The 23,834-nt window shown below is 39.4% G+C and overlaps 1 protein-coding gene across 4 annotated transcripts in view; it reads right to left on the bottom strand.

Moving 5' to 3' along the window:
* The window catches only part of LOC111146919 (leucine rich repeats and calponin homology domain containing 1), a 190,776-nt gene that overhangs the window by 30,038 nt on the left and 136,904 nt on the right, over window positions 1–23,834 (bottom strand). For 3 of the 4 annotated variants that reach the window (XM_022502685.1, XM_022502684.1, XM_022502683.1), the window contains 8 exons: window positions 23,457–23,562; window positions 21,513–21,640; window positions 19,087–19,154; window positions 16,934–17,020; window positions 12,391–12,480; window positions 12,256–12,292; window positions 7,904–7,957; window positions 7,146–7,218 (listed from right to left, as the gene is read on the bottom strand). In XM_022502685.1, coding sequence (XP_022358393.1) covers window positions 7,146–7,218; window positions 7,904–7,957; window positions 12,256–12,292; window positions 12,391–12,480; window positions 16,934–17,020; window positions 19,087–19,154; window positions 21,513–21,640; window positions 23,457–23,562 — 643 coding nt within the window. Of the gene's footprint in view, window positions 1–4,255; window positions 4,361–7,145; window positions 7,219–7,903; window positions 7,958–12,255; window positions 12,293–12,390; window positions 12,481–16,933; window positions 17,021–19,086; window positions 19,155–21,512; window positions 21,641–23,456; window positions 23,563–23,834 lie in introns of all 4 variants that reach the window. The other variant, XM_022502682.1, reaches the window with a different exon arrangement.

The raw sequence follows: 23,834 nt of genomic DNA on the forward strand, positions 1-23,834 counted from the left end.
GTTTGAAAAATGAAACAAGTCTTCCAAAAATTCTCTCATTCAAAGATCAGCCTATTTGGAGAGTATCTCTGCAAAGATTATTCCACCCTGATAATCAGTCACCTCAATTTTTTCTGTCATGAAAAATCTACGAAAGCTTGGTTTCCAGGTCTGAATTCATTAGACTCTGAAATAAAAGTTCTATAAAAGCAGATACCTTGTTTGTCTTTTTCAGAGTTATACCCGTAATAACGAACATCATGCCTAGCACAAGGTAGACAATAGACATTTAAGAATGTGAACAAGAAACCATTTCTCTGTTTAAGAATATCGTTTTAGGGGCGCCTGGGTGGCTCAGTTGGTTAAGCCACTGCCTTCGGCTCAGGTCATGATCCTGGAGTCCCAGGATCAAGTCCCATATTGGGTTCCTAACTCCGAGGGGAGTCTGCTTCTCCCTCTGACCTTTTCCCCTCTCATACTCTCTCTCAAATAAATAAATAAAATCTAAAAAAAAAAAAAGAATATTATTTAAAAAAAGGTTCATTTATTTATTTTAGAGAGAGAGCATGGGGGAAGAGGCGGAGGGAAAGGGAGAGAGAATCCTCAAGCAGACTCCTCGCTCTAACACAGGGCTCAATCCCAGGACCCCGAAATCATGACCTGGGCCGAAATCAAGAGTCAGCCTTTCAATGAACTGAGCCACCCAGGTGCCCCAAGAATATCTTTTAGTTAAACCAAGAAAGCCCACTGCTCTATAAGTTGCTTAAAATGTTTATATAATTATTATGTGAAATGCACTCTTGGTATAGAGTTTATCAGTCTATATTATTAAACTTTATTACCTAAATTTAACTCAGTGAGAGATGCTTGTCCATGGATGTATGGGGTTTTGAAATTTAGCTCTCAGTTTATCCTTGGAAGTTAAGAACCAGGACTGGGAGTGATGTTTAAGATACACAAATACAAGGGCAGCAAAATAAAATGGCTTTGAAAAAACATCCGGGGCTTTAGATCCTGGCTAATGTGAATTAGAAATCTGATTAACGCATTCATTTATTCCCTTCTGGTGTCCCCAAATGAATTAGATACACTCTCTCTCTGCCCTCAAAATGCTCATATTTCCTCTCATCATTTTTGGGCAATTTATTCTAACCTAGTGACTTTCCCCTGCTTGAACATAACATAAAGACCAGCAAAAATGTAATCAATGTGTTGAGTCCATGTGACACCAAATAAATTAGCACCTCTGAGTGTCGATCTAGACAGCTACTGTCTTAAAAACACTCAGATGATTCTAATGCAAAGCTGCAGCTAAGAACTGCTGAAACACCGCTCACAGACTATTTCCTCATTTTTGTATGGGGAAAACAATACCTAGAAGGGCAGGATTATTGTAAAAACCTAGTAAATGTCTGTAAACTGACCCAAGATGGAGATGCCCATTCATTCATTCTCCAGTGATAATTCAACAGCCAATTTTATATAAGTATAAATTGGCACCCATGAACTAACTGCAAATGAAAAAGGGACAATGATTCAAAATAAGATAGGAGCAAAAGAAAAAGGAGAAAAAAAGGAAGATAGGAACAGTTTTCACTTCAAAGTGAAGGGGAAAGGCATGAAACAGGCAGAGTCATACTAGGGCACAATAGCAAAAGAAAGAGACGAAATTGTTCCTAAGAACCAGTTGGTGTGAATCTGCCCCCTCCCAGTGCCAGGAGCGCCCCACAGCCCTGCACACACCTCCCATCCTCCCATCCTCCCCATGGATCTCAAGGGGCAGAACCCTGGGGCCTGTGGGAATTCAAACTTCCAAGGACCTTCTAGCCAGTTTGCCATTTTTTATTTCTTTGAAGAGAGAGTTTTAGAAAAAGATGGGGAATTGAAAATGAGACACAGGATTAGAACACTGAAAAGACTTTAAATAAAGGGGAATTTTAATACAAAGCAAGACAGTGAACAAGGTCTAAAAATGCCAACTTTACCAAAAGCTAAAAAAAAGTATAAATGAAAGAAAAACTGCATTACACACTGGGTTGAGTCAGGAATAAGATGCTGTTTCTTTACAAAGGTTGAGACAGGTGCAGACAATGGATACCAGCAGTAGGAGGAAATGAAACTGATGTGCTTATCAGCTTGGAAATGCCAAGAATGGCCACTGAACAGGATCTCCTACTTAAGAGGAAGGAGTAAGAATGGCATAAAATCGCAGGCTGTATTTCTCTTGCAAGATTAATTTGTATGTTTGTGAATACGCATAGGGCAGCTTCATTCATTTAAAAAATGTGTTGGAAAATATATGGAAATCACAAGGCCAAGTGTAGCACAAAGAGAATGAAAACGCATGTGAAAAATCAGATCTGGGAACCTGCACCACTATTTTTCAAGAATATTTCTGCACAGAAAATTTTCTGTTGTCCACAGCACATTCTAGACAAATTGCAAATAAGGGTAACTGAGGGAAGCACATGAATATTGAAAGCAATTCCTTCATTATGATTGTGGTACGGCTTGATAGCTAATACATGAATCCCTGCAATTTGCACTTGTACGAAAAAAAACAAGAGTGTGAGATTATTTTATTTTCCGAGAGAGTTCTACAATTATTAATTTCTATGGAAATCTTAGGATTTTTAATAGAAAGAAGACAGCCTGGCTTAGAGCTTTCATCAAGAGTCCTCGATAAACAGCTGTAGAATGAGTATGGAAATGGTGCAACGTTGGGACCCTGGGTGGCCTCCCTTCCGGTGCTAAGTTGCGGTGTGACCTCACCTTTCTGGTTTTAGTTGGCACATCTGTATAGACAGAAATTCTACTGCTACATAACAAGACTAGATCTTTCCCAGCTTAAACAAAAACAAAAAAAAGTCTTCTGGTTTTAGATATCACTCCTAAGGAAATACCAAATCACACATAAATCTTTCATTTTAGGCTTGATTTCCTTTAAACAACAGCAGACCCATAAATAGCCATGTTTTCTGAAAAACAGAAATGCCTCTCCTCCTCTTTTTTTATTTTTGAGTAAAGGAATAGTTTCTCAAGAAAGTTTCCACTGAACCCTCTTCAACTTCCAGAATTTAAAATAGGGACGGTGTAAGGAGGGACTTCTGTCTCATTGCTGTTGTTACTGAAGCACATTTTCAGTTAAAAAAATTCAGAAATCTGTGAAATGGTAAAACTCCTTTTACAACAAACCTGACAAAAAATACATGTGTCCTTCTTTATAAGGAAATTGGAAAAACTTTTTTCTATTGAATTTTGACCAGAAATCACAGCAAATGTTTTGAATATATTTTTTCTATATAACATACTTCGATTAAAAGATAATTATGACTGGAAAATTTATTTATTTTATTTTCCTAGGAAATAAATAGGAAATTTATCTTCCTATTATGTTTGCACTTTCATATCTCACTTCTCTTCCCTATAAATCACGCTGTTTCATTTAACATTACTTTTGTCACTTTGCATCTTAGAGTAAAATGTTTAAAATCTTAACTAACATTAGACAACATGGAGATTCTGATCTATATGGCATGTAGGCCTAGGTAACTATATTTTGTTTTCATCTTTTACGTTATTTAAGATATTTAATGGCATAAAATTAAGAGATATTCATAATAATCCAATGAGCTGTCTTCAACTTTTTATTGGCATATTTGGTTTTCAGGCCAATTTGAATATCATCTATGTGATTGGACACTCAAAAAGGTAGAAGGTATCAAAAGTTAAAAATGTGCAAAGAACCACACAAAAAAAGGGAGAAGGCAAGTGATTTCTCTTCACTTTTAGAAATTTCTCAATGTTAACATTATTTTTAGTGCACCACTCAGGGGTCAGCCATGGTACTCATTACCTTAAAAATCTCATACGGTTAATCGTGGATAATAAAAGATCAAACTCTCAGCACACTTTGGGGCAGATGCAGGACCAAGCACAGACACTCCACATGTGCAACCCCCGGTTTTTATAAACAAGCAAACAAACCAAAAAACAAAACAAAACAAAAAACCCCAGCGGAAAAGGTAGAGAAAGAAATTCTTGTAAAGTCCTCCCGAAATCCAGAATTTTCAAGTTAATTAAATGCAGTTCGAGAAACTGCTAGAGAACAACCCCCATGCACTTTTCTGGACTCTACTTTCCAGCTTTACTCATTGGTTCTTAGAGCAGGCATGCAGGCGAATATAATCTACCCTTAGCTGCACCGAAACGAGTGTTCAGTACATTCATCGGCTTATTAATGAGCACATTGAAGAATAGGTACAAGGCCACCTACCATTGTCACTGTCTCCTTCAGATGGAACACTGTAGCTAGAGCTGTCCCATGTTTGTGCCTGTGTAAGTTTGTTGAAGGAGATAGGAGGAAGAGTGAGGGCTGGGTCTGCAGGAGAGCAAGAGAGCCGGTCCGCGTACAGTTGGACAAGGACCAGGAAAAACCAAAGGGGCAGCAGCATTTCACAAATGGCATAAGGTTTGTATGGAAATGAAGCGAATTTCGTATTATGGGATTTCAATTCAAATGTACAATATAGGAGAAGAATGAAAGATGGCGCATGAAATAAAAAGAATGATAAAAACCGAGTGTTAGTACTTATCAATCATATACTTTGCATGCAGTTAATATCGTTAATCTTAACAGTTCTGCAAGCCCACAGACTCAGAGTCCTCATGATTCATGTCAGCAGAAAGGAAGAGTACCCACAGATAACATAGATACAAAGCGGAAGACCTACCAGACACCTTTTTCAAAAACCTTCTAAGTAACTAACAATCATAGCAAATACGATTCACACAAAAAATGTGGTTACGTAGACAAAGCTTAATATGTGCAAATACATCTGTTATATAGAAATGAGACTATTACAGAATCAGTGTTTACCATTTGTCAATTTTTTTTTCCATGTCAATGCAAAATTTCTATTTAAAGGCTACTGGCATGCTTTATTGATAGCTCTAACTAGCCAAAACTCTGCTCAACCCTAGACACAGATACCTCTCCATGCTGTCTTTGGTACTGATCAGTAGAAGAACAATTTTTGATACTAACAGAGTCTTTTGAACAAATCTAATTCACCAATAGATGTCAATCATTTTCAAGCACTTCTGAGTTAGGAATGAATATTCGAATATGTACAGTTCTCTCTCTTTGGAGGAGAACACAGAAGAGAAAAAAATTTTCTTCTGAAGAAAACTATTAATCTACTTAAAAATCTAAGTTCTTATTCCAACGTGCTGATTTGAGCAGTCTGTTCTTATTTATAACACAGAAATCACATAAATCCATATACTTAACTTTAAAAGAAAAATCAGTTGGCATTTAAAAGTTCCAAAGCTAATCAGATAGAAATTCTTTTTAAATCATATGATGTTTAATTAAGATTGCTATATATTATTTTTTTTAGAAAATGTGAAAAGTACACACTGAAATATGTTTAAATGACTAAATAAAATGAAAAAAATCCCCAATATATAATGCAGTTTTATAAAATTCCAACATGCCACTTGATGTTCCTGAAGATAAATCAGCATTATTTACAGCAACCAAATTTCACAAAGCTTTCAACAACTAGAACAATTTCCACAGTGGTTAGTCTGCATGATAGAAAGGTTGGAAGTTTGGAGAGGAAATCATCTTTGTTTTCTGCTATTCAAAATAAATGCCCATTTCTTTTTCACCATGATGATGAATTTGAAGTGGTTAAGCAGTATGAGTACAATATTGATAAGCTGAGTTTGGACTCCACAAAAGAGAGAAAAAGAAATCACCGAGACAACTTTATACCTAAACTGTAAAGATGCACATTCAAAAGAATATTGTTCTTTGGAGATTCATTCAACTTTTGATTGCTCAAAGATTAAATATATTTAAAATTCCTTAAAACTACGTGTAAGGATTAGAAGCAAGTCTGTAGCCCAGTCTGTGGTCCTGAATGCACAGAGCTAACTCTCCTGGCAGGCCGGCACTGAAGGCATAGAGGAGAGGTGCCCACCAGATCATCTCTCCCAGCACACACCTGAGACCCTGGGGAAATGGAAGCCCAGCCCAGATCTGACTGCATATGCTCGATGCCATAAATGAGGAGGCCAGTCATTTGAGCCTTATTTCACACACAGTTTGGCTTTCCATAAAACACCTACTAACCTTTGCCGTACCTTAGCATTTTCTCAAATAGCTTTGCCTTATAGCCAGCCTATCCAGGATGTCAGGAAACCATTATACCAGGCTACATGTTACCCATCCATCAACTTGCTCCTCAAACAAAAAAGTTATCTTCATGAAGGAACTACATTTGGGTTTTTTATAGGTACCTGTTTATGAACTATATCCACGTATAACTTCAACTCTTGCCAAGATGCTTTACTGAAAAATCCAAGAATATCTAAGTTCTTTACTAGATTTTTGCTTAAACGTGGTCTGTGTCCTTTCTTAGCACTTACTTAAAAGCATGAAGAGTCGTGAATGCATGCAAAGATCCAAAAGTATTAAAACAAAAAAGGACCTAAAAGAAGGTAGATCTGGCCAGAACTGTAGTGGAGAAATCAGAAGAACCGAATTTTTCTATGCATCGTCCTTCTTTTTAAAACCAATAGTTAGTTTTCACATGGCTGTAATTTACATCTGTGACTATACTAACAATAAATTAAAAGAGAAATCGCTAATAGAAAGGGTAATAAGAGAAATGGGTAATAGAAAGGCTCTTTTAATGAAATGGCTCCTGACCACTCATGTGAGTCCTGAAATGATAGCCCTGTTGTCGGAGGAAATGCATAACCTTAGGAGGGTTAGAAAGCCGACAAGGGATATTCGAGAAGAATCACCCTGTGGGAGGCTGCTCTTGAGCTCAGCAGCTTACCGGGAACCACTGGTAAAAAACTCCTTGGACTATTTCTTCCCCACTTGCAGGTCCCATGACCTTTTCTCTTTGCTTGGACTGAAAAGGAGGGAAGATGTCTACGACTGATAACGTGGGCGGAACGGGCGATTCACTGGGAAACAAGGCTCCAAAGTCTGGCCTCCCCATGTGGTGGCAGAGCCCTGAGGCCCAGACACAGTGTCCACCAGGGTGCATCCACAGGGCTGCTCACGCTCACACACACACATGTAGGAGGCTAAAGAGAAACCACGGAGTGTTTACAAGTGTCAGGACGCTGAGGTCTTAATTTACCTGATCGAGGTTTCAGGCCAAACGGAGCGGTGCTGTTGGTGGTGGGAGGGATGGCAGGCGAGTTCGCTCTCATCTGCGGAATCAGAAGGAAAGGAGGCTTTTGAAAGACGAGCAACGGAAACAGAACTACACATGCTTTTCTACGTTCCAGGATTACAGGGACACCACTAACTTTTTGACCGGCTGCTGTGTGACGAAGCCCCTGACTGAAAAAAATAGGGTGACTGGGGAGAGGCTGCCTGGGGGGGAGAGCCCGTCAATTTTTATTTGCCCAATAAAAAATATTCTATAACCATGTGACACGGGCGATCCTTTTCTGCTCCAGAAGAGACGTGTGCATGTGCACACAGACACAGGCACACACTCACGTCCCCCTCACAGCGGGCCCAGCTGATGAAGAATGTCATGACACAATAGGGGAGGAACACAGGTCACACCGACCAGTTTCACCTAGAGGGACACCACACACTCTACCACTGATGGGTAACAGGACATCCGAAACCTTGTCTATTTAAGCCATCGCTCTGTTTTCTATAAAGATGCTGCCATATTTGGTTTTCAAAATATATCTTATAAAGTCAATCTTCCATTATGGATAGGGCCAGATAAGACTATGATAGCTAAGGAGAGACACTCCCGCAGAGAATTGGCAATGCAATTCACTCATGAATCAGGACAATCTGATTATTTCTGTAAAAGATATTCCAATTCGGCCTTCACAAACTACCTCAGCTTGCAGGAATCTTCAGGAAACTTACCTCATTTGGAGAATACTCGCTGCCATTGCTCTGTAAAGTGAGATCATTTTGCACCTTCAAGGAAAAATAATGCATGGAGTATTCCATTAGACCATAAAGTTATTGAGACAGGAACAGCATCCATCTGACTTCCCTCATATCCCTGGCAGCTGGGCACTCCATGAATATACACTGAATTAATTAATTAGTGTGTTAAGTAGTTAAGTGGATCACACTGACATTTATGCAGCTGTGTGCACACTCAAAAAAATACATCTAAAGTATCACACAAACTAGAAAAGGATCTCCCAGGGCAGAGAGCTCAGTCCAAAGTACCTGTAAACATAACCTGACTTGCTAGATTCCCAAGCCATGTGAGGGCTCCCGTTTCCTCATTTGAACTACAGGTTTTTAGAAATGGTCCAAGGCAGTATTTCCCAAATACACAGAATCTCATTGGAAGCTTTTAATTTTTTAGGACTTTATTTATTATTTTAGAGAGGAGAGAGACCAAGCTTGGTGTGCTTGAGCATGGGGCGGGGCAGAGGAGAAGGGAGAGAATCTTGAGCAGATCCCAAGCTGAGCACAGAGCCTGATGGGGGTGGGGGTCGATCTCAGGACCCGAAGATCATGAGCTGAGCTGAAACGGAGAGTTGGGGGTTTAACCAACTGAGCCACCCAGGCACCCCTCATCGGGGGCTTTTAATAAATATACACGCCTACACTCCAAATTACCTGAGACAATCTTATGTTATCATTCGACACCAGCTTGCTTTGGCAACCAGTGAGGAAACTCTAGGTTATTTCACTCAGATCAGCCTTCTTTATATGGTCATCACGGAACCCACTGATTACCCTAGTAAAAAAACCTGCTGAGGGGCGCCTGGGTGGTTCGGTAGGTTAAAGCCTCTGCCTTCGGCTTGGGTCATGATCCCAGGGTCCTGGGATGGAGCCCTGCATCGGGCTCTCTGCTCAGCGGGGAGCCTGCTTCCTCCTCTCTCTCTCTCCCTGCCTCTCTGCCTACTTGTAGATCTCTGTCAAATAAATAAATAAAATCTTTAAAAAACAAAAAAACCTGCTGATAGCTAGTATAAACATCTTCATTTATAGTACACCAAATAAGTATAAATTTAAAATGGCTGCTCCTATTCCTATGCCTGAGAAGTGCTATTTAAAAAATACTCCAAATTTTGACACATCCAAAGGAAAAACATATTTTTAGAATAAAATGTCATTAATTTCCCTATTCGGTGAAATGGCTTTGTTAGAAATACGAACAAGTACCTGCAGGTTCAATTCTCTCTATTAAGCAATTCCTTCCGCTAATTTTTTCTTGTTGTCCTCCCAACACCTTCCCCAATTTGATATTATTTATGGAGGAGGCTATAATTTGCAGTTCTTTCCTGAATGGATGCCAGTGCTACCCAAACTTGATACAGACCATCATCTCAAGTATATTGAAAGTCAGACATTGTGATGTAGAAACCATCTCGGCCCTACCTATGGTACTAGGGAGGGCCGCAGTTCACACCCTTTCTTGGGTGTGTCTGGCGGGCTCCCACACTGTGCTGATTCTGCCACAGCTGCGTGCTGGGACACTTCCAAATCCAAACAACCCCCCAAATCTAGGTTTACTTCCATCTCTCTAAACCACCTCTTCCCCAGTCTCCCAGAGTACCTAAAATACTCAGGATCACAGACCACCTCAAATTCTTTCAATTTTTTCAATATCCAAGTCTTCTTCTCTCCACACTTTTAAAGACATCTTTAAAGTAAGGACAACTTCATATCCTTCATAGCCCGGTCCCTGACACCCAAAACAAGACCAAACCCAACATAAGTACTCAACAAAACTGGCTAATTGATTCAAGACTTATGCTAAAGTTATTGCTTTCTTCCTGAATGAGACAGAAAAGAAAATATAAAAATAACCAAATCATAAATGAGGACCACATTTAGATTCTGTATAATCATTAGCACTGGCCTTGCTAATCCACTACTTTCTCTTCCTCCTCCTGTGACTTCCAGGGCCCGCTATCTGATCTCTTCTTTTTAAAATCATTGAGATGGGCCTATCATGGACAGACAAATGCCCTAGACAAGGAAGACATTGAGTAAGAATTTCCTACACCAAATAGGAGTCCTCATCCAACCAAAAAGAAAAAAAAAAACTGACGTATATTAATACAAAACATGACAAATCAGAGATGGAGCGGAGGTATCTTTTTTCTAGAGGATCTGCATCTTAAATCAATACTCCTGAAGTCATGCACCCAGGTGGACATCTGTTTTACTAGAGTCAAAAATGGGTCTGCAGCAGGACCCTAACCAGTCCTAAAGTACCTCTTCATTGACTGTTTATGGGTTGCAATGGAAAAACAGAACAATGATTACACAGTGGACAAATCAAGTGACACAAGGAATGGGCAATCAAATTAACATCACCAATCAGGTCCATTTCCAGACACGCGTGACACCCTGAAAAGGACACAATTTCACTTGTGCAGTGTTCCAATCAAGAACACAGAATCTCAACTCAGCACGAGGAAATATGAGGGACTTTTGTCTCACAAAATAAGGGGCATGCCATTCAAAAAGAGAAGAGCTATATTTTTAAAAATTTCAAGGTGGTAAAAACCAAAAGAAGGTTACAGAAATGTTCCAGAATAAAGGAAACTATAGATACCTCCTAACTAGATACAATGCCTGCCACTAGACTGGATCCTCCATGGGAGAAGAAAAAAAAATACCGTGAAGAACATCATGAGATCAACCAAACAATTTGGAATATGAATGGTAGATTAGATGAAAATAGCTTATCAATGCAAATTTCTGAATTTGATATCTGCAATGTAGTTATGTAAAATAAAAGCTCTACTCTTAGAATACACACAGTGAAATATTTAGGGAGAAAAAGGACTATGATGAATGAAAGCCTCAGATGTTTCAGAAAAAGAACTTGTGTGGAGAAAGAGAGAGAAGACACCATACCACAAATGCAGTAAAACATTAATAATAGGTCACTCCGGGTGAAAGGATGCAATTTTTGTAATCTTTTGTAGAATCTTTCAAATTTTCCTCCTATTTTTCTAAGTTTAAAATGATTTCCAAATAAGAAGCTTAAAATAAAAAGTGGGTCAATTATAATCAATCAACAGTCAAAAAGTGGGGCCATACAGAATCACAAGAAGCCTGCTTCAAAGGAGAGCCTGAGGTAATGGGCCGGGGACCGGGGCAGCCTTCACAGAAAAGTCTTCCTGATGTTCCAGGACTGGGTAATTCAGGACTGGGCAATTCAGTGATGCTTCCACCAGTGAAGACACAGTAGAGTAATTCTGGCTGAGGAGCCCACCAATAATAACAGAGTGGTAGAGTGAGAGTCATAGCTAACATCTAGGAGCCCCTGGTTATGAGACTGTTCCCAATTTACAGAAAATGAAGGTGAGGTGTAGAGAGGTTGCCCATAGTTAGAAGTCTTTGAGGTGGGATTAAATCTCAACATAATTCTAAGTCATGGCACTCGACAATGAAACCATAGTGGTTCTCTCTCATCTTGTTTAACACAGAGACTTAGCCAGTTAAGAGTGTGAAACCGCTTCACTACACTTCACTTAAGGTGTAGACATAAGGTGAAGACACACCTCAGGGACATAAATTGGTGTGTCCCGAATTTAGCCATCCCAAACCCACTCACTATGGCGGGATGAATTATGGTGTCACGTAAATGTCCCTCCCAAGCCACTGGCTCAAACCTATCTTTACAACTGTTTCTCTGGAACCTTCGAGGCTCATCTCTAGTTTTATGCCAAAACTGCTTTCAATAGCCACCAAAATTCCACCTAGTGTAATGTCACCCTTACTTTGTCCCCACATAATCCCACCAGGTTTCTCTGCCAAAGTTCTCCTAATTCTCCCAGGCGCTTCCCAAATCATTTGTTCTTGCCTCTCATGTCTTTTCTAGCTTATTTCCACCAGGCCACTTCTTAGGCTTCATTCTTGGCTCTAAAATATACACTGAGTTGTCCTACATCTTTCTGAAGCAGCAGGTTCCCTAGCTATCTTAGTTGCTACTGTCTGGCTTGGCAGGACTATCTGACTCCCAGAATTGAGAGAATTTAATGGGAAGAGCAAACTCTTATCTTTAATGAAAGATGAAATAGGATAGGCAGGAAAACTAAATAAGGTAAAAATTTAAAACACATGAAAAAACAGACCATGAACAAAATTGAATATTAGTCTCCCATGAACAAAATTGAATATTAGTCTCAGTAATGAATGTTCTGCCCTATAATCAATCTTTTATAGACTATGGTAGCCACTATTCTGTGGCAGAATACTGCACAGAGTTCTGGTTAATCCAAGAGCGGCCTTACCTCGCAAACCGGAGAGGTCTCCAGCTGTATTTGACCACTGTAGGAATAAAGAAAATAACAAAAAGTAGAATTTAAAGCATACATATGTCAATGTAGAAAGAGAAAATATATTCGGTTATAAGAAGGTCAACATACTTTAGTGCAGAATCTTGTAAGTCTAAGGCTTCTGCTGATTCCATAGGATAAAAGTTTACAACATTTCTCTCTGTAATATTGGTGCTTAATCTAAAGAGAAGGGGGAAGAAGATGTTAGCAAATTTATTAAACTCTTCATATGTTCTATGATTTTAATAAATCCAGTGTTTTGGGTCATATTTAGTTTGTTGTTTTAGTATATTAAAAAGTTATATTTATCATTAAATTAAGTAAGCAAAGATTTATGGTAGAACTTTCAAACCACATGGTATTTTCCCACCTACCACGGGCCAGATTTTATACAATTTTAATTTTCAGTCTGTTATTGGTATTGAAATCTAACTTACTTGCAATATAACAGTAATTTCTGCTAAAGTCATAATATTCATAGATAGCAATGCTGAGTTCTATTCTAGAAATTGATGAATTTATAGAAGCATATAAAATTGCTAAGAGTACTATATGTACCAAGAGCATTTTGTTTCAATGGGAAGATATCTCTGACATACATGAATACTCTCACTACAAAAATTAAAATTCATAAGCTATTAGATATGCAATTTTATTTGTGAAATTGTCTTACATACAGATAGTTTCTCAATTTCTGCAATTTTGAGTTGAATTCTTTCTAAGATCTGTAAAACCAGGAATTGCTGAGTCATATAAAAGTTACAAGGCTATCTTTAAGAAGAGATGAGTCACATTATATATGCTTACTGAAAATGCTATCAAACAAATAATCAGAAATCCTTAAGAAAAGAAACCAAGATAAAGGCAAAATACGGTACCAATATTCAACTAGATTTTCTGATGTTAAGGTTGTATGAAAGGTTAATCCTATAATCAGCCGCTTAATCCAAACAAAAAGTTTGGATTATGAAATATGAGATAAAGGAAAAACCCAATATGCATGTAAAGTTTTTATTATTAATAGTCAGTCTCAAGCAGCTAGAAATAAATGACCTCTTGAAGGGCTCTCTCTTTATAAAAACAAACACAAGACTCTTTTTTAATTACCATTATACTGGCTCACAGAAACATTATTATACATTAGAACTGTCCTATTGTGATAATTATTTCAGGATGAACAACAAAGATAAAAAGCAGCCAAAGGAGTGGATAATTTTAGGAAGGAAATGAAATCCATACAAAGGTTTATGTGTTTTAAAATGACACTCCATAAAGATGTAAATCAATTAGCTCTTGGAAGTTTACTCAGGGCTCTTTTCTCCCACAATTCAAGCACACACCCACCATTCCGACTTGCTGGACATTCTTGGCAACTCATTGCCTCAAATGTTTCCAAACTGGAGAGGAATCTCGAGGTCCTCAGTTCATCCCACTTCTCATGAAGGAAGATGAAACTAAGGCACAGAGCTGGGAACACTCCTCCAGGTCCCTAGGATTTTTACTACTGGGCTCCAGTTCCACATTCCCAAGCCACTTCTATTTCCACCAAACTAGGCTGTTCTTTTTCCCTTTGGGGTTCATGTATTAATCAATCTCAAATTTGAAAGAAAAGTGTATTGGAGGAGTGATACAAAATATAAAAGGTGGAAGTATTAAAACAGTATGAAGTTTGAAAGCCCCAATTGTGGCCTTCTCTGTGTCACATCATGTCTTCAAGGCTCGTTCCTGGACTCATGCTCCCTCCCCATCAATACACTTGGCCTTGGGACTCTCATCCTCCTTAGAAGGCTCTGTTACTGCAGCAGAATATGAAAAATGACTTTTTTTTTTTTTTTTTAAGATTTTGTTTATTTGAGAAAGAGAGAGCATGAGAGAAAGAACACAAGCAAGGGGCACCGGGAATGGGAGAGGGAGAAGGAGGCTCCCTGATGAGGAGAGAGCCCGATGTGGGGCTCGATCCCAAGACCCTGAGATCATGACCTGAGCCAAAGGCAGAGGCTTAACCCACTGAGCCACCCAGGCAACCCTGAAAATGACTTTCAAACCTAAGTCTAGAAGCCCCAGAACTGAACACCTAGCAGCAGGGTGGACGTTGCCATCTTGGATTTTTTTTCAGTGCGTCCTACGCTGACCCCAACATCCTCCTCTTCAAACCTGCTGCCCCTCCTTGTTCCCCACCTTAGGTAATGAGAAGGGGCTCAGATCTAAACACTTTGGACAGTTCCTTCCACTGTTCTCACCACCCATTTCAAGTGATCACCAAAGAACTACAACACTACCTACCACTGAGTATCTCCAATTTATAAAATCTAAAGAAAAATATTAATTTAGAAATACCTACAGAAAAAACACCCACTATAATATATTTCCTTCCAGTTTTAACTTTTTTTTCTAGGTTTCTGATGTGACTGAGACCCAATTCTGTCTCTATAATTAGGATCAAACCTTTGCATTTTATATACTTTTTGAAGGGAACATTATAAAATGAGCATTCTAAAATACACTGGAAACTTAAAAAAAATTGTATCAGCCACATTATGGTCCATCTTATTAATTAATACTTATACTTAGTTATCTCCAAACTATTGGATTATTTCCTTTTTCCCAAATATTTTCTATAAAAACACCTTCCCCTTCACAATTTTTGTTCATATCTCTTTATCTCTCAGGATAAATTTTTAGAATCTATTCAGAATGTTTATATATTTTATAGGCTATGGCCACATACTACTAGGATGTCTTCTAGAATGGTTTTGCCAATTTACCTTCCTACTAATTTAGGTATTATTTTATTAATATTTTAACATAAATTATTAAAATAATTTAGATATTATTTCAAATCCTCACCATCCTAAAAGGCTAAGTACTTGGACCCTATCTTCTAGATGAGGAAACAGGCATTCAGAGTAGTTCTCTCTTACCCAGACTAACGGTGTGGGAGCAGAGTTCAGAACCAGTGGCTGGCAGATCCCAAGTCTGTTCTTCTTCCCAGATAGTCTGCTTCCCCATTCTTTATAATTTCATGTAAATACACAATACACACACACTCTCTTGTCCCTGTTTCCTCTCGTTGACTGCCCTGGTTTAGGATGTGACGCTCACCTCTTTCAGGAGTACACCTCCATTAGGCATTCACTAATAAGCTAAGCTCTGAGCCAAACATTAGGGACAACTGGCAACATGGAAGAGTCATATTTGGAAACCACCACTACCTCCCTCTACATATAAAATAAGGTCTGGGCTCCTCAACCCAGCATTCAAAGGCACCCCCAGCACCCCCCGCTGCCCTGCTGTGGAGTCTCAGTCCTGGCTATCCATCAGAAACACTGGCAGTATTTTTGAAAAGTGCAACAGTCAGGCCCCAGCCTCACAGGTGGAGTTGGGTGTCTGGGTTTTGAATGTTCCACAAGCAGTACTGAAGCATAGGGAAGGCAGAGATCATCACTACCCAAACCGTTCCAAGCCCTCTGCACTCCCTGTTGACCTCTGTGCCTTTGCCTAAGCCTTTAATTCAATCCAGGATTTGCCTTCTCCTTGAAAGGGCCAGTTATTAAAGGCCTAGATGAACTATCCCAGGCTTCATGGAGGCCAGCCCAACCACCTCTCCGTTTCCATCTGGGGCCAGGCCTTCACTTCCAGCACTTAAATCTATTCCACTTAAAAATAACTACTCAAGGCAATCTCTACCACCGTTTAAGTTCTTAGAAGGCAAGAGCTGTGTCTTGTTCATCTTCTTATCCCCCAAGGTGCATGCGGTAGATCTTCCCAAGCTCTAAGCACCCAACTAATATCTGCAAAACCGAAATGCCTTTCAAATCAATTGCTGAAGGTTTCCAACCACACAAACTGACCCGTCACTCTTAGGGTCAGCCGATGTTGGTGGTGACCCATCACTAGCACTCTGGGACGCACGAACCACCATCTTCATAAATTCGCAAAATGTGGTGTGGTTTCCGTATTCAACATATTCGAAGACCACATCATCTTTTCATCTGAATCCCCGGCACCCCTAAACAGTTTACCAGGAATAAGCTTGGGATACATTTCTCTAGTGATAAAGTAGTTAGGACCTGACACCAGGTATATGGTCTTACTGAAAAATATTTTGTCCGTGGGAATGCCATAATCCTTCGAGAAGAAACCAAAAACTGTACCTACCGTGTATAGTGTCTGTTACTGACAATGGCCAATTCAATTATAAAATTATCTTGTGATCCAAATCTTCAGAAATATATTATTTAATTAACATATATTTAGCATCTCAGAAACCAACATAATAGTACCCGAAAAACCAATTCTTTTTTTTTTTTTGGAAAATCTCCCTGATATTTCTCTAAGTCGGGAGTTAAATTTTAAGCCGTATCAAATATGCACTTTTATCGTATTTCTGTTTTCTAAGAATTATACCAAAAACTCCCATATGAATTTCATGAAGGTGCCTAAATTTCATTAAGGAGTAGCAAAAGGGGGAAATGATCACCATCACTCCAGAACTCTTTTATTTACGGATCTTGTGAGAACTCCTCTTTTTTTGGTGGTTAGACTGAGCTCAAACGGCGTGAGATAACGTACGTAATAAATTAGCACGCATTATTTACACATGAAGACTGGCCCCCAGGAAAGACGCCCGTACCTGTTGGGATCTTGCAGCAAATCTACTGCTTCTCTCAATTGTTCAATCATTGCTATATTCATGTCCTGGTCTTTGGACGAATTTACTCTGCAGCATGAACCGAGAGATAAGAACAAAAAGGATTACTGGAACGTAGCTATTGTCCAGATTCTTAAGAACAAATGTATAAAAAGCCAACTCACATATAAAAATGATTTTGACCAGCTCAACACGATAAGGAACACGTGTCAGTCCCCTGTGGAGTGGACTGCCAGAAGGAAGCAGAGGTGGAGCTTCTGGGTGGGGGAAGCCCAGCTTTGCTACAATCCAGCAGGTCACACAAAGTCAATGCCACGGGCCTGCCTCTGCTCCTCTATAAAACCAAGGCAATGGTCCCACCGGGTGGTTCTCACACTGAGCTTTCCTGAGCCCCGGGAGTGGGGGGGATGCACAGGGTACCCAGCTGCAGCAAGTCTGCACCACTTCTGGGTCTTCCAGCTCCGGAGCAACCAGTATGCCTGGTTTTGTTGCTTTCATACAATACAGGACTTCGCTGGGGGTTAGTTGTTCTCAGTGCGGGTTTTTTATGCAGCAAAATCATCTGTGGCACTTAAAAAAAAAAATGCCAAGCTGGATACTGGGGCTTGGGCTTTTTATTAAGCTCTGTAGACAGCGTTGAGAACAACAGATGTAAGATTTTGAATGGGGTTTCCAAAGCTTTATGCACCGCTGGCCCTTGAAAGACACAGGTGTGAATTGCATGGGTCCACTTATACATTTTTTTTTTCAATAAATATTGGAAAATTTTTTAGAGATTTGTAACAATTTGAAAAAATTCACAGATGAACTGCATAGCCTAGAAGTACTGAGAAAGGGAAAAATTAGTTATTATTCTAAGAATACAGTATATAATACATATAAGAATATGTTAATCAACTGTTTATGTTATTGGTAAGTCTTCTGGTTACAGATTATTAGTAGTTTAGTTTCAGGGAGGATTGAAAATTAGATGCAGACTTTTGATTGCACCCAACCCCTGCATTTTTCAAGGGTCAGCTATAGTTTAAAAAAAAAAACCTTCCCTATAAAATCTCTTTCCCCATAATCCTATGATTCTGTAATCAAACTAGTCCTCCTTGACATTATAGCAATATATTCAAAGAATAGTTGATAATACTGGACAGTGACTTGAAAGGAACTTAAGCAGTGTTTTTAAAAGTCAGGAGAAATTTGATGATGGTTACTGCTTTCCACTACAGAACATGAACCAATGTGTTTCTGAGTGGAGAAACTTTTCAACAGTATAGTAAAAATCCTCACTAAGGGGAAATCTCTCCCAAGGTATAGAGGTATAGAGGTATAGAGGATCCAGGCCCACATGCCAGATCATGGAAAACAAAATCCTGGGAACCAAAAATCTACTGTATGCCACATGGTTCAAGTTCAATTCCCCTGGAAATCACTCATCGTCTAATAGATGACTCATGCCCTCCCCTGTAAAGCTGTCCAAGTAAAATTCTCAGATGCAATAGAGTTGGAGGGATATCCATCTGATGTGAGATTTCTTGGGTTCAATCCCACCCTCTGTGACCTTGGGGCAGTCTCTCTGTGTCTCAGTTTTGTCCCATGTGAAATGGGGGATAATGATAGAACTTATAGGATTGTTGTAAAGATGACATGAGTTACTACCTGTGAAGTATTTAGGATAGTGCCTAGCACACAGTATTTAATAAATGCTAGCTATTACAACTGTTAGACATGGGACCAAGACATGAGAGGTATATGGTTTTCTCAGACCTTGAATCTGAAGACAGTTCAAGGTAGAGGGTAACAGGGACTATATAGTGCTCTGGGTCCAGTGGTTGGTTTCCTCAGGCAAATGGAAGTAAGCTAGAATCTCCAGCATAGGAAATTTATCTAATTTCCTGAAGCACATTCTATCCACAGCCTCTAGTCAGATAAAACTCCCTGCCAAGGAAGAGGTCTAGCCTTCCACTGTGACAATAAGCATCCGACAGAGAAAAACTTGCAACTTATCAATATAACACTGGGCGAGATTATCAGCTTGCCCAAAGAAAAGGAGACCAAAATTCTATCATTTTACAGGGCTGCTTTCAGCTTGAACCCATGAACTTTACAGGACGGTGGCTCATAACCAGGCCTTGGGGACTCACATTCCCTCAGACTGCCAGTGCGTGTCCTCTTCTATCCGTAGCAGTTCTTCACAGTCCTCAGCCCTATCCTGTGGACAGAACATACAGGTCTTCTCAGAGCCATTGGCTGTCAAGAGTCAACAGTCAAACCCTGCCTTAGTCCATGTCCACAGTAGCATTATTCTCAACTGCCAAAAGTGGGAAACAATCCAAGTGTCCATCTACAGACGAAAGGATAAGCAAAATGTGGTCTATACATACAACAGAATGTCACCCAGCCTTCAACAGGAAGGAAGTTCTGACACATGCCATAATGATGGTGAACCCGCAGGACATCCCGCTTAGTGAAGTCAGTCAGTCACCAGAAGCCAAAGACTGTAAGACTCCAGTTCTATGAGCTGCCTACAGGGGTCCCTCATAGAGACAGAAAGCAGAATGGTGGCTACCAGGGGTGAGGGGAGGAGGGAATGGGAAATTAAAGTTGAACAGGTACAGTGTTTTTGTTTGACAAGATGAAAAGAGTTCTGGAGATGGATGGTGGTGATTGTTGCACAACAATGTGAATGTACTCACCACAGAACTGCACACTTCAATATGGCAAGATGGTAAGTTTCATGTGCATGTATTTTACCACATTAAAAATAAAATTAAATAAAAAAAAAAAACCTGACCCAGGACCACAGCACCTGTTAACTTAGAGTCAGAAATGTATAGCTTAATTCTATTTCCTATTGCACTCGTAGCACCTCCAGACCTTCAGATGTCTCTGTTAGTTGGGCTCGTTGGTCACATGAGGAATACTGAACAGAAAATGCCTCAAATTGTATCTAATAATTTCATGTGTACCATACCCAGATTTCACTGAAATGTCCCCCCCCCCCCAACACACACACCATTATTATTCCAAATGTATGTGACGGGCTTAGTTAGCACAATGTGTCTCTCTGCTAAGACTTCCGTGTGCTTCTGTCCACTGTCAACTCTGACACAGAACTCTGCTGCCGTAACTCAGACTATAGCCAGCAAGGAGCCACCCCTGAATGGTGGTACGTTCCTTGGGCAAGGAAGAAACAACAGACACAAGGACTGACACATTGTTAACTAACTCAGACCCAGCCCATTCTCTAGATATATCACTGAGAAGAGTCTTCTTCTGAGGAAGTAGTTAGCACTGGATGCCAGCCTCTGGCTTAAAAAACACTCAGGCTTTCCTTTATTAATTATAGATACAGTGCATAGTAAAGTAAACACGAAATTCCTGTGTCACTATCCAAATAACAGTGAGATTCGTGGGTGAAAATATACTACCAGAAATGAGCAAAAGAACATGTTCTAATCTCTCTTTGTTGGGTTTCAACTACAGGAGCCATGCGTATTTCCTTCTAATTCTCAATGTCATAATAAAATAGCCAATAATATAAAATACCAATTTTTTTCAATATGCATAATAGGACTAATGGATTTTTCTTTTGCTAAGTTACAGGGTTATACCAGTTCATTCTCATTATTTGTGGGTTCCATTTTTATGAATTTATCTACTCACTAAAATTTATTTGTGAATGAATCAATAAATCAGGGATTCTGTAGAGCAGTGAAAACCTTGGGTCCGCAATGGGCATATGTTCCCAGATGAGGCAAAACAAAGCAATGCTTTGCCCTCTTACTGACCCAGCCCAGCAGCCATCCCAGCACCAATCTCAGGAAACAAGGACCTCACCCCTGCTTTACCATAGTAAGCCTGAGACCATCATCTCTCATGAATCTCAGTGAAAATGAATTTTATCCAATTACCCTTGTGATTCCTGGGGGCCACAATCTGAGCCAGAAGGACTGGCAGAAACACACCAATCATGTCTCAAAGTGGAACCTTCACTACCAGTGTTAGTACAGGGCTAGTGTTCTTCTACTCTCTGTGTCGCAACTGAGAGGAAGGGTCACCGGAGAACGCAGTGACTTCATCCAAACTTTCAACACCTCAGTGCAAGGATGAGAGCTCAGGAGTAAGTATCCTCAGAGTGACCTTCCCAGAAAGAGAAGACATCCGTTTCTAGATTTTCAGAGTCTCCACTTTTTTCTCTATACTACGGACATACTCCCAAGAAAAGCATTCACCTAGAATACATAGAAAAGAACGTGAAATTGTCTATTTTAGCTTTTAGTGCTGGTAATGCTGACCTGTCTGCTAACTTGTCATGCACTGAGAGGTGGAAAGCTAACTGATCACTGAATATAAAGGAAGTTGGGCACATTTACAGACACACGAGACGTATCACAGGGACCAGCTCCTAACGTCAGGAAATAGCCCACGCTTTGAGAAGATATTTTAGAAACCTGAGGAAACTGGCAGTAAGCTGACATTTAAGGTGATGGATTGGTAACCTTGAACTTAAATGTAAAGGCACCAAACAGAAAAAAATTTTTTAAAAATTAGCAGATTTTCAACTTGCCTTAATATAGGTTATAAATTCTGAATGGAGAACATCTGTTCCATCAGTAAATTGGTCTCTTTCTTCTCCTGAGTTGTCCTTGTCACCCAAAAGGGAAGGCTCTGGTTGAAATTCCTGATGAAAGTCCCCTATTAGGAAAATGTAGAGAAAGACAAAAAGATGGTTTCATGAAGAGATGAGCAAAGCACAGACGACCCTCATATACCATCAGACTACTTTCAGCCACTGATCTTGCTTCTTCTGGAGGTTTTATGAACGACCCAACTTGTCTCTTCCCTGAAGAGTGGGATGAAAAGATGAATGAAGGAAGAAAAAGAGAAAAAGAAATAGAAAGCTCCCTCAACCCCCATGACAAACTGGAAAGTCTAGGCCTCTCTATGGCTTCATCCCTTAAAGAAATGAAATCTCTTATAACTTTCTTAAGAAACAGAGGAAAACAAGTTTGAAAGAGGCAAAAAAAAAAAAAAAAAAAAGTTTGAAAGAGGCAAAAGGAACACCAAGCAGATCTCTTCTCCATGATCTGCAAACTGAAAAGAAGTGAGTAGGGCACCCTTTAAGGACTCCTACCCAGAATACCCACTTCTAGAACAGGGAGGAAAAAACTCACTGGTGACAAATTACATATTTCTTTTATTTTAAAAATTTGCCTGCACTACCTCGTAGACCAAGTCATGTTACATAGCTTATCCAAGTTAATAATATGGCAATTATGTTTTTGTATAGAGTATACAGTAATTTTCGGGGGGGGTAATGTATGGTTCCAATCAAAACTTCAGATACATGTAAATGCTAAACTTAAAAACCTGAAGGTAGAAAGTGAAAGCAAACACTAGACATTGATTTGGTTCACACGGCTTTCCCATCACTAATGAGAGCATTTTCAAAGATTTAGGGAGAAAATCCTCATGTTAATCTAGTTCTATACTGTTCATATATCATGAAGTCATCTCTGCCACAAATCATTAAACACTAAATTTTAGTATTTTCTATAAAAGTCATTGAATAAACAGGAGCAATAAAAAAAAAAAAGAAATACTGCCCTAATATAATCAAATGAGGGCTCCTCACCAAGATATGAAATACACTGCTAGGATTTTCAAGGTATATAAGTCATAAAGTACTTAGTGATCACTTGGTGATTATTAGAGAACCACAGAATTTGACAGCTACTGAAGATCTTACGTATTAATTAATCTAATCACCTCACTTATAGGTAAAAGAACTAAGGTCATTTGTCTTGTCCAAAGTCAAGTGTATTCCTGGGCACACATCTCAACTACATTTCCATCTTCATGTGTAAGAGATGTGGCCATGTATCCAGGCCTACCTTGTAAGTGATGGGCACTTCTAGGCTCAGTCTGCTAAAAACCTCCTGTGAGCAAGCTTCCGTGCTTGGCCAGCTTCTGCCTTAAAACAGGACTTGGAAAATTTGGAAATCTTGTTTCAGATGGTGGAGTCACAACATGAAAGAAGTCTGGGCCTTTGAATCATTGCTTGCAGGGGAGTTGCCTTTCAATGATGAACTCCCATGCAGACTCGATTTGTACTGTGTTAAGCCAATGAGATTCGGGATTTTATGTGCTACAACCACTGATGTTTCCTAATATATCTATATGTCAGTATGTGCTTTCCAAGAATGGATTTAAAGACTGTTATAAAATCTTCACAATGAGAACCACTCTACTACTTACTAGCTGTGTGATCACTGGCAAGTTAAAATCTCTGAGCCTTGGTTCCCTCACCTATAAAATGGAGACAATTAGAATATACATCTCAGAGTTCTGAACTTTAAATGAGGTCACCTTCACAGATGAGCACAGAGCCTGGTGCGCAGGAAACGCTCAATAAACTTAAGCTAATACCATAGCCCTATTTGTGTAGATTATAAACAGAGTATTTGAAACTTAAAACAAGCATTTTTCTCCCCATCTTTCATTCTCACACCTTTAACGGGGCTAAGGCGATGGCACGAGTCCTCCTTGATGACCTGTTCTTCTTCCATGATATTTGACATTGGCACATTGAGGCTAACAGTGTCTTCATCAGAAGGCTAAAAAGAAACAGTGCACTGCTTCATTCAAGAGACAAGCATTATCAATGTAGATTAAGAGAATGCTATGTGATTAAAAAAAATACTGTTGATTCTCAAAAACATAATATTGAGTAAAAAAAAAGAGATACAAAGAACCATTCCACTTACATAAGTTCAAATCCCAGCAAAAACTAATCCATGCTATTTGAGGACTCTGACTGCTCTTGGCTTGCATGGTGGATGCATGCGTGGGCTTTCTGAGGTGCTAGTAAAGCTCTGTTTCTTGCACT

Source organism: Enhydra lutris, unplaced genomic scaffold (assembly GCF_002288905.1).
Source record: "Enhydra lutris kenyoni isolate GAN:26980312 unplaced genomic scaffold, ASM228890v2 scaffoldscaffold15, whole genome shotgun sequence".
NCBI classification, from domain to species: Eukaryota; Metazoa; Chordata; class Mammalia; order Carnivora; family Mustelidae; genus Enhydra; species Enhydra lutris.